Genomic DNA, 15,404 nt, shown 5'->3' on the forward strand with positions numbered 1-15,404 from the left:
TAGTTTCCTTTGAGAATTTTGAGTGATGGGTTTCCCATTATGAATAAAGGACATACTCCTGTATGGTAGAGTGTGATGGAATGTGGGAAACTGGTTAGACACATACACATAGTTAAGAATGCCGGTTTAGGTTTAGGTTCCATGCAGCTGATGGACTGTGGTCCACGAAAGCTTATGCCGAGGGCTTGTTAGTCTTTAAGGTGCCGCACGACCCTTTGCTGTGTGTGCTTAATGGTTCTCCCACTGAACTCAATAGGACTTAAAAGTGATTAACGTGAATGGATTGTGCCACGTAAATAATACGTTGTGAAAAAGCAATGTAAGCAAACAACCATTCTAGTTAAGGTATAATGCAGTTTTTCATGTCATAGGCTGAGAAACCTGTGCAGGTATCTGCGTGGGGGACTGTGGGACAGGGCTTATTACTGGAATTTAGTGAACTATCTGACACTGTATCAAGAGAAGAAGCAGTTAAGAGTCCTACAGAATTCTAGATTTGGAAGGGACTACAGGGATCATCAAGTCCAACCCCTGCAGTTCAGGAATCTTTCACCCAACATGGGGCTTGAACCCTTGACCTGAGATTATGAGTCTCATGCTCTACCAACTGAGCTATCTGTATGGGAACTCTGCAAGCAGCAGCAAAAAGAAGGAATTGCTCAGTTCCTGTTTTAGGGCCAGAGCAGCCAGGTGAGCAGACAAGGGAGGGTGTGTGACAATACCCAACGGGGAAGCGTTCATGCTACAGTTATTTTTAATATCTGCACATTGCAAGATGAGCCCTGCTGAAACAGACCAAAAGCCCTTCTAGTCCAGCTTCCTGTTTTCACAGTGGCCAGCCAGATCCACGAACCTGTGTGTAACTGCAGGATGTATGGAAATGTCCCCATATCCTCAGGGCAGCTCCACACTTCATCTGTGGGTGCTGTCATTTCCTCAATCCCATATAGTGTTAATGACAGGCGCTCAGGCACCTTAGAACGTTCATGTTGGGGAGGATGCCTGGCATATTCAAATAGGCACTTGCAAACTCTCCTCTGTTGCTTATGGGGCTTTCTTTGAGTGGGTGGGGCACACCAGAAAGCAGAATTAAGTTTGTGAAGGTGGGGAGGGGCAGAAATTCAGAACGTTTTAGAGGCGTGGCATGGTGGAAAGAGCTTCCTCAAATTTCCATGTATAAAATTAATAGCAGCGATGTGTTCTTCCTTTCCAGATAGCTCAGTTGCACGACAGGACAAATTGTTAAGAGTCGCTACACGGAGTGCAAAATGAACAGCGAAGCTCAACATACAAGATGCAGAGGGCAGGCCAAGTGAAGCGAGTGGGATTGAAAATGTCTGCGTGTAGTGATTTTGTGGAACACATCTGGAAGCCGGGCTCCTGCAAAAACTGCTTCTGCCCCAGACACTTCCACCAGCTGCAGGCGCCGCCCCTGGACCTGGGAGGTAGCTGTGGCCTCTTGCAGGATCTGAATGGAACCAGAGCCAAAGCTGAGCCTACGGCTCTGGAGGATGACGGAGTAGTTTCCTTGCCTTACTCCAAGCCAACAATTGCCGTAAAACCGACGATGATAAACTCGGATCTTGCCGATGTGTGGGCGGATGGGAACCTGAGTGCCGACATCCCACAGGTAATGATTAACAAGGGGCACGGTGTGTTTTACAAGGTTCTTCTGTTGTAAAAAAAATTGTATTTGACGTAGAACAGTACAGTGGTACCTCAGGTTACATACGCTTCAGGTTACAGGCTCCGCTAACCCAGAAATAGTACCTCGGGTTAAGAACTTTGCTTTAGGATGAGAACAGAAATCGCGCTGTGGCGGCGCAGCAGCAGCAGGAGGCTCCATTAGCTAAAGTGGTGCTTCAGGTTAAGAAGGTTTCAGGTTAAGAACGGACCTCCGGAACGAATTAAGTACTTAACCCGAGATACCACTGTACTGGTATTTGTTATGACACAATTCCTGTAATTTTTCTTCATTTAGCAAAGGAAGGTTCTGTTGTCAATGGCTTGAGATTTTACTGCTTGTCAGTAACATAAGAAACTCTTGCAGAATTTCTGGGTGTGTTTCTAGGTTCTTAGTGGGCAACATCCTCTTGGGTTTCAGAGAAAGCCGGAAAGCTTTGCATGCTTCCTCCAGGGTGAGCTCACCTGTGAACCTCCAAATATTATTTGTCTACAAATCCCAGTCCTGTCTCTGGCCTTGCTGACTGGGGCTGTTGGGAGTTGGAGTCCTGCAACATCTGAGTGGCCACAGGTTAGCCACCCCTGACTTAAGGTAAAGGGACCCCTGACCATTAGGTCCAGTCGTGGCCGACTCTGGGGTTGCAGCGCTCATCTCGCTTTACTGGCCGAGGGAGCCGGCGTACAGCTTCCGGGTCATGTGGCCAGCATGACTAAGCCGCTTCTGGCGAACCAGAGCAGCGCACGGAAACGCCGTTTACCTTCCCGCCTGAGTGGTACCTATTTATCTACTTGCACTTTGATGTGCTTTCAAACTGCTAGGTTGGCAGGAGCTGGGACCGAGCAACGGGAGCTCACCCCATCATGGGGATTCGAACCGCTGACCTGATCGGCAAGCCCTAGGCTCTGTGATTTAACCCACAGCACCACCCGCGTCCCTCTGCACCCCTGACTTACTTTCATGCAAAACCCTTGCCAGCTGTCATGTTATCCTTTGGATCCAGGTGAGCCCCACGGCTGCCCAGACTGACACAAGCAAGTTTTCATTTGCCCTCTTCTAGGCATCAGAACCTTCTGACCATAGCTGCCCGTGAGAGTCATTCAACTTCTCTCAGGCATCTTCAGCCTGGACTTTACAGTGGTGCCCCGCAAGACGAATGCCTCGCAAAACGAAAAACGCGCAAGACGAAAGGGTTTTTCGTTTTTTGCGTCGCTACGCTAGACGATTTTCCCTATGGGCTTGCTTCGCAAGACGAAACGTCTTGCGAGTTCTTGCGAGTTTGTTTCCTTTTTCTTGAAGCCGCTAAGCCGCTAATAGTAGCCGTGCTTCGCAAGACGAAAAAACCGCAAGACGAAGAGACTCGCGGAACGGATTAATTTCGTCTTGCGAGGCACCACTGTATTCCCTCAGGAAATGCAGCAGTGCCTGCCTCCCAAATCCAGCATTCCTTGAGATAGGTGAATAGAACTTGAATAGGAACAGCCTCACTGTAGAGAGTGGGGCACCCAAGAATCGACCAGCCCACCTCATATCCTCACCCCTTAACTACACAACAATCCAAACATCAGGTGCTGGGCTTGTGGTCAGAGGATCTACTGCTTCTTGTGACTTCTTGGATGCTAGGCTTGCCAGAATGGTAGGGAGTATTTTCCTTGATAAGTGGGCTTTTGGAGTTTGACAGCTTTGCTATAGGGAACTCTCAAGCCGTCCCAGGTGTGAATACTTGAGGAATTAGAGCTTTACAAATTCCAATATGAACTGATTTGTATCAAAGATTCAATAAGCACCAACTTCCATACTTCCCCAATATTCAGATGTAGTTTTTGCCTAAAAAAAAGAGTAAAATATTTTGAAATGTGTATTTTGAGAGAGAGAGAAATTAATTAATTAAATGTATTTAGAAGTGGTAACACGAACTGAAAAACAGAAACAGGGCAGATTTATGAGTGAACACATGCAAAAGTGGCATGGGCTGGAAACAGACTCATTTGTACACCGCTAGTTCCTAGGGGATCCCACCTAGGGGGTTCTATTAAACTCAGTCCTCTACACTGAGGATGCAGGATATCTCAGCGAACTTGGTCTCCCACAAACAGACGTTGAAGTGGAACACGAATCAGTACTTCCACCTGGGATTTGCCTTGAACTGTTCTGCCTCTTCTCCCGCTGAAGGGAAGGTTGTAAATAATGCTACAGAGTTTACTGTCATTTCTTAAACTACAGTGTGTTGTAAGAAGTATTTCAGGCAGAGATGTGTGAACACAGCCGCTGCCACCACAACGCATCAAGAATTGTCCCTGGTATTTTTAAAAAAAACCCCTTTTTTGCTGCCTATTTAATGCCTTGGATCTTTTCCCCAAGCAGACATTTCTGCATTAGCCTTGATATTTTGCTCTAGGCAAAATTTGCCGGCAACTCTTAACTGTAGATAAGACTTATTAAGCAAAGAAAAGACCAGAAAGGTTGGCAGAATGAGTAATTTATTTCATGCACTAACTTGAAAGTACTAGTGTTTCTAATTGGGCTTGGCTTTTAATGAGCAAAATTTCATCAAAATCAGTTAAAGCAGAGTTCAGCGTTCAGTTACCTACATGTGTCACTGAAAGCCTTTTCAGGCAGGCAGTGAATGAATGAATCATGTCAGTTAGTGTGGAGAGGATAGAAGAAAGGCTTTTGTGCTTAAGGGCTTCTGCTGAGATTCTGGGTATCTTTTTATATATTCGTTTTTAAAAAGCAGTACTCTAGCCCTCTTTGTCCAGGAGAAAATGGAATGTGCCTCAGAGCTGCACATTTGAAAGGAGAAAGAAAAATATATTCCGGAGCCTACATGTATTATGCTTTCAGATCCCATGATTACAAAGTCTATTTGAAGTTTTCGAAGGCGTACTTTGTAATTTTGAACTTCTGGGATGAGTAGCTCAGGCATTCTTTGTCAGAGCATCTGATTGGAAAATTCACCTTTCCAGGAAGCAGGGACTCGTCATATTTGATATGAAATTGTTGCCTGTTAATACTTGCCACCCTTTTTCTCTGTTCAAAGCTGTGCACCACCTTTTTCACTGTTAAATTCAGATTAAAAATGAGGCTTCCAGCTTTAATCAGTAGATTAATCAAGTAGCACTTGGAACTGACATATGTGGGGAGAAGAGTTTTAACTATTTCCTCCCCAGAAACGATCCCCATGAATATTCCTCCATGTGGCGATTAGGTAAAGGGTAAAGGGACCTCTGACCATTAGGTCCAGTCGCGGACGACTCTGGGGTTTGCGGTGCTCATCTCACTTTACTGGCCCCGGGAGCCGGCGTACAGCTTCCGGGTCATGTGGCCAGCATGACTAAGCCACTTCTGGCGAACCAGAGCAGCACACGGAAACGCCGTTTACCTTTCCCGCCGGAGTGGTACCTATTTATCTACTTGCATTTTGACGTGCTTTCGAACTGCTAGGTTGGCAGGAGCAGGGACCGAGCAACAGGAGCTCATCCCGTCGCAGGGATTCAAACCGCCGACCTTCCAATCGGCAAGGCCTAGGCTCTGTGGTTTAACCCACAGCGCCACCCATGTCCCAGCCATGTGGTGATTACTTGTGGGCAAAAAACTCCCATTGACCCACAACCCTGTTGGCAATGCTGTGCATTACACATTTAACTCAATGTGTAGTTAAGCCCTTACTGCAATATTTGCACAGAAAGAAAAAGTCAAGAAAGAAGCCCATAACTTTGAAATGTTGACACTGTGCGTGTTTACTCAGAATTAAGTCCTGTTGAGTTAATGGGACTTGCTTTCAGACAAGTGTGCACAGAACTGCAGCCATAACATCATTCTGGATCAGTCTGTAAAGGTGGCTGGGTGTGTTGATGCACAATGGATGTCTCATTTTTCTACTCAGCGAGATCAGAAGTGACCAGTTAAAATTATTTTCCAGACACAAGCTCTGTTGTTTCTGCCGTTCTTGGGAACAGAGTCTCCACACGGCTCTTTGATGTTCTTCCTAACGCACAGGTTTCCCTTAATGTGGAGGGATCCTCTCACGGCTTTTGAACTGCCGTGACTTTGCTTCTCAATAAACCAGATGCCAGTTCACAGAGGACAACGCCTCCTCCTTTGTAATGCTTATAACAGATATGGGCAGCAAGAAAGCCTCTCCATTTTATAGCATGAAGTGGGAGAGGAAATTATCAGTTGCCCTGAACTGGGGGGGGGGGTGTCCTTGCCAGAGTGGCTTTTGTTTGATCACTAACGTTAATGAACATTTCCCTCTCTTCTCCACTCTTATTTTCCCATTTAAGTACATGCACTTTAGGCTGAGTTCTCACGGAGATGATAAAACTGCGCGTGGGCTGCACAGTGCAGATTGCAAGTGGGAAGGGTTCACATGAGTCAACTGTCCTGCTTGCTTGCTTGCTTACTTACTAAATAAATAAATTCCCTGCATATTGGAAACTGGCCTTTCAGGGAGAAGGCTAGACCTCATCTCTTAGAGGGTGTTTTGTTTTGGTTTGGTTTGGTTTTGTATAAAGGTAAAGGGACCCCAGACCATTAGGTCCAGTCGCGATCGACTCTGGGGTTGTGGCGCTCATCTTGCTTTATTGGCCGAGGGAGCTTCCGGGTCATGTGGCCAGCATGACTAAGCCGCTTCTGGCGAACCAGAGCAGCACACCGAAACGCCGTTTACCTTGCTGCTGGAGTGGTACCTATTTATCTACTTGCACTTTGATGTGCTTTCGAACTGCTAGGTTGGCAGGAGCAGCGACCGAGCAACGGGAGCTCACCCCATCGTGGGGATTCGAACCGCTGACCTTCTGATTGGCAAATCCTAGGCTCTGTGGTTTAACCCACAGCGCCACCCGCGTCCCTTTTGTTTTGGTATAGAGGAGCGTTTAATCAGTTGAAGCGAGGGTTTTCTACCCTAGCAAGAACCAGGCCTTACTAGACTCAGAACAGTTCCACTTATATTATTCAGAATAAGATTATAGACTGAGAATAGACGAGAGAGGGACATATTTTTGAATGTGCACCCACATTTAAAAACAGCAACACCTCCCAGCATGTAGTGAACTATCTCACCAGGGAGAAAGGATCTCTTACATGCATGGACAGGGTCTGAGTGTTGTGTTTTTGTTTTACATCAATAGTATGTCATCCACACATACAGAGTGATGCAAAACAGAATTGCATTGTCTCTGTCTAACACCTTGGTCAGTGTCATGTGTATTATTATTATTATTATTATTAAAATTTCTATACTGCCATTTATCTGTAGATCTCAGGGCTCTTTAGGCCTCCTTTGGTTTCATTTCTCCAAATGAACATTTTAGGCCAGGGGTGGGGGAAAGTTTTGAGTCCACCTTCTATCTTGCTCATCCTTTTGGGGGCTGCATGCAGGTGGGCAGCAGAAGCCAGAGGCAAAAGGTGGATAACACCAGAGGCAAAACACCAGCCACACAGAAGTTAGAAATTTACAATGCACACACACACACATATATTTCCACCCAGCCAAACAATATATCCTAGTTCAAGAATACGTTCCAGCTGGGCAAAAGCCGTAGAGAAGTGTGTGGAGCAGGACTAGTGAGAGGTGCAACTTAGGGAGAAGAGCATGGACTTCTAAGAGTCCCATGGGCCAGAGACGGGCCACAATAAGCCCCTGAGCCTGAGGTTTTCTGCCCCTGGATTAGGCCTGCATCAATTTTCTTGTACAGTTGTACCTCAGGTTAAGTACTTAATTTGTTCCGGAGGTCCGTACTTAACCTGAAACTGTTCTTAACCTGAAGCACCACTTTAGCTAATGGGGCCTCCCGCTGCCGCCGCGCCGCCGGAGCACGATTTCTGTTCTCATCCTGAAGCAAAGTTCTTAACCTGAAGCACTATTTCTGGGTTAGCAGCGTATGTAACCTGAAGCGTATGTAACCTGAGGTATCACTGTACCTGCTTGCACAGTAAAGTATGGAAAACCTGTGCATGGCTTGCTTGCTTCAAGATGAGGGTAATTTTTTTATTTTAGAATACCTGGACAGAGGGTTTTGGCTTTCTGCTCTTCAGTGTTTTGTATTATAGCAGGACCACCCTAGTCAGTAGATCTGATTTGTTCTGTTAATAATCTAATTTTATAAATCTCAAGTTAGAAATTACAGAGCCAGTGTGGTGTAGTGGTGAAGAGCAGTGGACTCGTAATCTGGGGAACCGGGTTTGCTTCCCCGCTCCTCCACATGCAGCTGCTGGGTGACCTTGGACTAGTCACACTTCTGTGAAGTCTCTCAGCCCCACTCACCTCACAGAGTGTTTGTTGTGGGGGAGGAAGGGAAAGGCGAATGTTAGCCGCTTTGAGACTCCTTAGGGTAGTGATAAAGCGGGATATCAAATCCAAACTCTTCTTCTTCTACAGACATATATATAATATTTTTGTTTATCAATGCAGGTCAACAAGAGAATGCCACCCAGAAATCTTGCCTTGATGAAATCTGGAGAAGAACAAAGACTGTGTATTGACAAATTCAGCAACAACATCATAAGGAAGCCTGTCATTCAGAATACGCCAAGTGATCGTACTTTGCGCAGTCCTCCAGGCCCTTCTTTGGCCGGTCCCTCGAGTCTTGAAAGCAGCGCAGAGAGAAATGTCGCCTTCAGTAATGTGGCATTTCTGAATGATATGGGTGCACAGGAGAATGGAAATGAAGTGGTCAGCAAGGAGAAGTTATCCTTGCCATATCTGGGCTTCTGCCACAATTCATCCTTTTTGAGTGACAGATGTGTTGGCTCTGCCGTGGACTCCGTGGGATACTCTCCCATCCACCAAAGAGAGGAAGCATCACTTTCAGAAAGAGCTGGTATGTTCAATTCTTCTGATTTAGAAAGTGAAGGCGGGGAGTATTGCTCCATCACAGACTATTGCAAAGAGGCTCCTGTCCACCAGGGGTTTGACAATACCAAAACCAAAGAGGTGTGGCATGAAAAACCTATTTCAAAACTTCAGGCGCCAGAGGCTGTGACAAATGCAAGAACTGAGTCCGTAGAGGTGAGTTTCGGTGAAGCGGAAAGCAGAACCTTGAATTCAGACTTTCAAAGGGGGGAGAAGCATCTGCCACACAGTTATGTATACAACCACTTATGTTCCGAAACGGACACATTAGTATTTCCCTCAGATACTGGCCGTGGCCCCTGTGGTTCGCCCAAGGGAAATTATTGCTGTCCTTCGGTTAGAGAATCAGATCAGATCGTAGGCAGGCGTATAGAAAATGCAAGCAATTCCGCAGAGCAACAGCTTTCCTGTGAAGCAGCCTCTCAAAATGAGCCTATCTATGCTGAGAGCACGAAGAGGAAAAAGACGCAGCTAAATAATGCCAACACACATGCAAGGTGTGATGCCTTGGCTTATAGCCCCTGTAAAGATAAACAAGATGGCCTCCGAAGAGGGAAGGCTCTCCACTTGGACTGCGAAAGAGAGTTCCAAGAATCTGTCACGCAGGTACCAGCGACTATTACCATTGTGGCGGCTCACACAGAAGATGACAACCGGACTATTTTCCTTAGCAGTCCAGACTCAGCTGTAGGGGTCCAGTGGCCAAGTCCTAGCCCCACTTCTAATTCAGATGCTAGGAAAACGTCCCCTTTCTTCGAATACAGAGAAATGCCGCAAGCGAGCAGCGAGATGAGCCCAGTGGAAAATGATCCAGGTCTTCAGTCCCAAACAACTAGCAGAAATGGGATAGGTGAGACTCCTGCTATTCCCCCAAAATTGTCCAAAGGGAGTCCGCCTAGAGGAGAGGGGCCTTTCACACAGTCTGTAAGTTCTTTTGTGGCAGAAACTTGTGATAGCGACGGTCATCGGGGTCTTGACATTCCAAAGAACGGCGCGGATAGCACAATCCTTGAGCCCGCATCGTCCATATGCCCTCATACGAACAAAATCTCTCCAGAGGAGTCGAACAAAGGTCCGGCAACCTTGAGCTCTGAGAGGAGGCAGAAATACTACAATCTCTCCTGGAGCAGGCAGTGCAGGATAGAGGAAGAAGAGGAAGAAGAGCAGGGATTCTTGAAAAGCACACCAGAGACGGAAACGGAGAACGGGGCAAGCAGTCCCTCAAGTATTTCTAATTGCCATCAGGGGGAGAAACGCTCTGTCCAGGAGAACAAGATTGCAGGAATGAGCAAATCAGCATCTTTTGCCTTCGAGTTCCCTAAAGACAAGAATGGAATTGAGGAATTTGCACCACCGCCGCCACCTCCAAAGAAACAATCCAGGTACAGAAAAAAAATGTTTTGTGTGCATTCTTGTTGGTAGCCGTCAGATGGCAAGGGTGGTTGCTCACGAGTAACCAGGCAGGACTCCGACCTGTCTTTTACAGGTTTTATTTAGGTGCAAAACTACCGTATTTTTCGCTCTGTAAGACACACCAGACCATAAGACGCACCTAGTTTTTGGAGGAGGAAAACAAGAAAAAAAAATATTTCAAATCTCAAAAGCCAGACCAGCAAGAGGGATTGCTGTGCAGCGAAAGCAGCGATCCCTCTTGCTGTTCTGGCTTCTGGGATAGCTGCGCAGCCTGCATTCGCTCCATAAGACGCACACACATTTCCCCTTACTTTTTAGGAGGGAAAAAGTGAGTCTTATAGAGCAAAAAATACGGTATTTACAGTGCAGAACCCCAAAAGTTCATGTCTGCCTCGATCGCTAACAGAATCTGGGAGTGCTTGTTCCCTGGACCTCCCCCAACATAAAAGTCTCGTTACGCCCATCCTTTTCCTTCCCTCTTTGCGCTTTAGACTTCTGCGCAGGGTGGGCAACCGAAGGGGCGTGCTTCCCTCCTGGCCGGCTTGGCCAGAAGCGGTGCTGAGGCTCCCCGCAGCATCCTCTGGTCCTTTCGTCTCTTCTCCACTGGAGGTGGGGCTTTCCTCATCACCGGAAAAAGAACTGCTTTGCAAGATTTTCAGAAGGTCCCTGTAACACAACTGCCCCTCTGTTTCCCACCCCTGTTCCGATGACAGTTCCCTGACAGTAGCCAAAGATCAATAAGGTTGAGTTAAGTGACAAAATCCAGGAGATAATTCTCTGTCCTTCCTCCTCCCCCCCACAAATCCTGTCCTCTGGTAGAACTAACATAGATGTGTCCTTTAGCAGAAATTCCATATATATGAATGTTTCATATATATGGGATTTCATATACCGTATTTTCGCCCTATAGGACACACTTTTCCCCCTCCAAAAATGAAGGGGAAATGTGTGTGCGTCCTATGGGGCGAATGCAGGCTTTTGCTGAAGCCTGGAGAGCGAGAGGGGTCGGTGCCTTGGGAGCTTGCGGACAGCAGCCTGCAGCCCGAAACCTGGGGAGAGCAGCGGAGTGCGCCCTGGAGTTCCCGCCGGGCTCCCCAGGCTTGCGGATAGCAGCCTGTTCTGGGGGCTGGGGTCGGGGGAAGCTCGGGCTTCCCCCGCCCCAGCCCCGCGCCTGGGGGGAAAATATTTTTTTTTCTTTATTCCCCCCCCCAAAAAAAAAACCCTAGGTGGGCCCTATGGGCCGGTGCGCCCTATAAGGCGAAAAATACGGTATATGGATTTGTCTAGCTGATGAAATATTCTTTAAATGGAAAAATTACATAAATGAGCTTTGGTATCTCTACAGTTGTATCTTGGTTTTCGAACAGCTTAATTCTCGAATGTTTTAGCTCCTGAACGCCGCAAACCCAGAAGTGACTGTTCCGGTTTGCGAACTATTTTTGGAAGCCGAACATCCGATGGGGCTTCTGGTTGGCTGCAGGAGCTTCCTGCAGCCAATCAGAAGCCGTGCTTTGGTTTCTGAATGTTTTGGAAGTTGAACAGACTTCCGGAAAGGATTCCGTTCAACTTCCAAGGTACGACTGTATGTGCTAAATTATCACTTGGGGTGTGTGTGTGTAGCAAAGTACTACCACCACAATTACTGATTAACACAGGGCTTATCTATATAACAGGCTTAAATCTGCTCCATTGTCACAGCCTAAGTACCCTGACAATCCTAGTTATGTAAGGGGCTGCCAAAAGAGAATTTCTGCCTGCTCAGTCTCCTGCCTTTTGTGGTGTAGCATGTACAATAGTTCCTAGTGCTGCTTGTGGAAAGTTCAAACGAACTTCTTACTTCACATGTGCAGAACTCCTGATAAGAACGCTATACTCTGTCTCCCAAAGAGTCTTTAACACTGCAAGAAAACCCAGGAGGTCAGTTTCTGTATTTTAATTTTTTTGCAGTTGTAGGGAACAGCCTGAGTGCCCTTTCACGTTTGTGTGAATTCATGTTTGTGTAAAGTGAATTCTCACATGGTGTCGTCTAGCAGTTCCCTAACTATCCCCTGATGAGTTGAAAATGGTTGAGGGTTTTGGGAGACCACTTAATGATTTTTGCCTTTTAAAAAAGTTTTTATTGAATATTTTCTTGTGTTAGGAAATAAACAAATAAACAAGGGAAAGTACATACTGTATAGCGTCTCCACTTTCGATTCATAGGGTCTTTTTCGCAGTTCATTAATGTTCAGTATGGGACACTAATGCCATAGACATCTTACAGCTAGGGGGAGAGAAGGGGAAAAGAAATGGGGGGGGAGATATGGGGGTATTGTTCTGTCGTTCTATTGCTTAGTGCTAGTGTGGGGATTTGTGTCAGCATCACATGAGTGGGTCCTTTATTTAAATTTTTATTTATCTTTATTGGCATTGTGAGGGGTTGGAGAACCCAGAGTTTGGGTGGTTGTATTCAGTTGGTTGCATTGTGGCTTATTTGTATGGCGTGGGGATGGGGGGGAACATTGTTGGGTCAGGTTAGCCATGTTGCTTATTTTTTTTTACCTGTTGTAGTTCTCAAAAAGCACTGTGCTGGTGGGTGCTGGATTAGTTTAATCATATTTTTATTGCTGCTTTTATTTCTTCTATATTGCATTTCATAGAACTCAAATTGTAATGTAAGAAATAAAAGCAATAAAAATACAGTTAAATATCAGTATGAATATTTAATGCCATGAATGTGCAGCACCACAGTTTGGGAATCCCGGAGATGTCCATTTTATCTGAGAGGGGGAAATGGAGGGTAACACCAATAAGCAGAAGAACAAGGACTTCACATGAGCTAGGAAATAGGAGGAAATAAGGAGATTAATGCGTCTGTCTTGGGTGTATGTACCGATGGACAGGGGAACTCCAGTATGTGAACTCTACTATTATTCTCTCTCATGAGAATGGAGCCTCTGACCAAAAGGTGGTGCAGAATCCCAGAGAAATTCCCCACGGAAAACAAAGGACAAGCCCCATACAATCTCTGTGCAAGAGAGCCATATTTCTCCAATTAATTGCTTCCAGTGTTTCTCATTTCTCTCTCCTAAGAACATTACCCCTTAACCACAGTCAATCTTTGACCTTCCAACTAGTCAAAGTCCTTTTGTTATGAGTTCCTCTTTGCCGCTGGAGATAAAATAACCCAGCAGGGCAAGTGTTTAAAACAGATTCACGTAGAGAAATATAATGAAGATCTTTCCAGAGCAAGTGAAGCTTTTTTTGACACACATCTGCTTTTCCTGCCCCACCCCCGTCCTGCGTTTTTGCTTTCGTTGGAGGGAAAGAATCCCAGAGAAGTTACTGATTCATTGCTGAATCATAAGAAGCACCCGTTTTATCTATCAGCAATACAGTAAAAACAAAACAAAAAAAGTTTCAGAGCCTAGACAAAACAGAGGCCTAACTCAAATGCTACATTTGCTACATCAGTCACCGAAGACTGGAAGGCAGAAAAATGCTCTTAATAGTTTTCCATATGGTGCCTAAGAGAAGGGCTGCAATGGTCTGGGTAAAATTGGTAGAGGAAATTGGAAAGGTGCTAGGAGACAGATTACTATAAAGAAAGGTTATGGCCCAGTGTGTATGGGAAACCCTTCCTCAGGGGCAACCCAGTTTTATTCTATGATTCTATTTATTTTATGGTGGGCTACTGCATCTCCTTAAAGGTAAAGGTAAAGGGTCCATTAGGTCCTGTCGTGGCCGACTCTGGGGTTGCGGCGCTCATCTCGCTTTATTGGCCAAGGGAGCCGGCGTACAGCTTCCGGGTCATGTGGCCAGCATGACTAAGCCGCTTCTGGTGAACCAGAGCAGAGCACGGAAACGCTGTTTACCTTCCCGCTGGAGCGGTACCTATTTATCTACTTGCACGGCATGCTTTCAAACTGCTAGGTTGGCAGGAGCCGGGACCGAGCAACGGGAGCTCACCCCGTTGCAGGGATTCAAACCGCCGACCTTCTGATCGGCAAGCCCTAGGCTCTGTGGTTTAACCCACAGCGCCACCTGCGTCCCGAAGTTTAGATAAGGCCCCCTCAAAAAGATAAGGCTCTATAGTTTTGAAAAGGATCTTTGCTTAATTCACATGTAGAAATACCTTGGTCTAGAAATGTCCACATTTGTGTTAATTCATTGGCCTTGGTTAGCAGAGAAGAAGCAGTGCCATATATACTTTGGAAAGCACAGTAATATAATTATGCCAGTTCCCCCACCTAAGTTCTGCAAAAAGTGTCAAACCTGGCACCCCATCTCCTCCAAATTTCCCTGCACACCTTCAGGCGCTGTGTATTTTGCTTTGCTCGTGACTGTAAACTATAACAGAAGAAGGAAAATTTTAGCACACTTTCCATATTTTCTGGGGAAATGTACTTCTTTCATTTGTTGATACTGAAATGTGGGGAGTGGAGGAGGCTATGAATCCAAATGAGGGCTGCTGACCTACTTGAGAGTAAGCCTAATTGAATTCATTTGGACTTAGGAGTAGGCTGGTATAGAATTGCACCTTTGGAGCGTTTGGTAATGTACACTTGGCTCACCTCAAAAGTGCCAAGAACTCCTCTTGCTTCAAGAACCACACTTGACTGGAACTTTTATCTCAAGCTGTGCAAACAAAATGCATGTTGTTCCAGTTTTTTAAATGATCAAATGGGTTTTGGGATAGTGAAATACAGGAAGGGAAGAAATCAGTTTCTCCCTATCTTTTATTTAGGTTTCTGTACATTAAATATGTTACACACTTGAACTGAATGTGACATCAGAGAACAGGATTTGATCATTTTTGAGGTGAAAGAGATTTTATAGTCAAGTCTATGACCGAGGCTGGAGTGTGCTGTTAGTTTCATTGCATTCTTCTGACTTTACAAGCTTGGTAATACAATATTTATTGGACTGGTTGTTAACAAAAGTACAAGCTTTTTCATTTCACAAACCTCTTTTCCAGGTATAGAAAGGGAAATTTTGTCTATAAATGAAAAGGGATGCCAACTTCTTTGTATGAATTGGTGTTAAGAGTAGGTTAGAGGTGTGCAGTCAAATTTTGGCTGGTAAATTTCAACACATATTAACCCTGCTCAGTTGGAGGAGGACCATGGAAAACTGTTTCTTCTCCCCCTTCACCTAGTCCTTGATGCCTGCTCTCTTGTGCACATACTGGCTTGGTTCACACATAACAATAAACCATGGTTTATTAAACCATGACTTACTAGTGATACCCTGCCCAGCACCTTACCACCAACAAACCTCAATCTGAAGACATGGCTTGGTGTTACATGTGAACCCAGCACCCTTAATCATGGTTTGCTTCACCACCGCACCTCGAAAGCTCACCAAACCTCAAAGACAAGAGGCATGAGCAGTTGGAGAATGAACAGCATTTAGAGCAACAACAACAAAAAACAAGCTACGGCTTGTGTCATCATCTGTGCAACAACTTGTGGT

The 15,404-nt window shown here is 45.7% G+C and overlaps 1 protein-coding gene across 6 annotated transcripts in view; it reads left to right on the forward strand.

Moving 5' to 3' along the window:
* PRAG1 (PEAK1 related, kinase-activating pseudokinase 1) overlaps nt 1-15,404 on the forward strand; it is a 76,988-nt gene that overhangs the window by 39,750 nt on the left and 21,834 nt on the right. For 5 of the 6 annotated variants that reach the window (XM_083592858.1, XM_083592857.1, XM_083592860.1 and 2 more), the window contains 2 exons: nt 1,214-1,630; nt 8,097-9,919. In XM_083592858.1, the coding sequence (XP_083448984.1) occupies nt 1,295-1,630; nt 8,097-9,919 (2,159 nt within the window). In that variant the 5' untranslated portion in view covers nt 1,214-1,294. The remainder of the gene's footprint in view (nt 1-1,213; nt 1,631-8,096; nt 9,920-15,404) is intronic. The other variant, XM_083592862.1, reaches the window with a different exon arrangement.

The sequence above is a fragment of the Podarcis filfolensis genome (genome assembly GCF_964270895.1).
Source record: "Podarcis filfolensis genome assembly, chromosome: 17".
In the NCBI taxonomy this organism is placed as follows: domain Eukaryota; kingdom Metazoa; phylum Chordata; class Lepidosauria; order Squamata; family Lacertidae; genus Podarcis; species Podarcis filfolensis.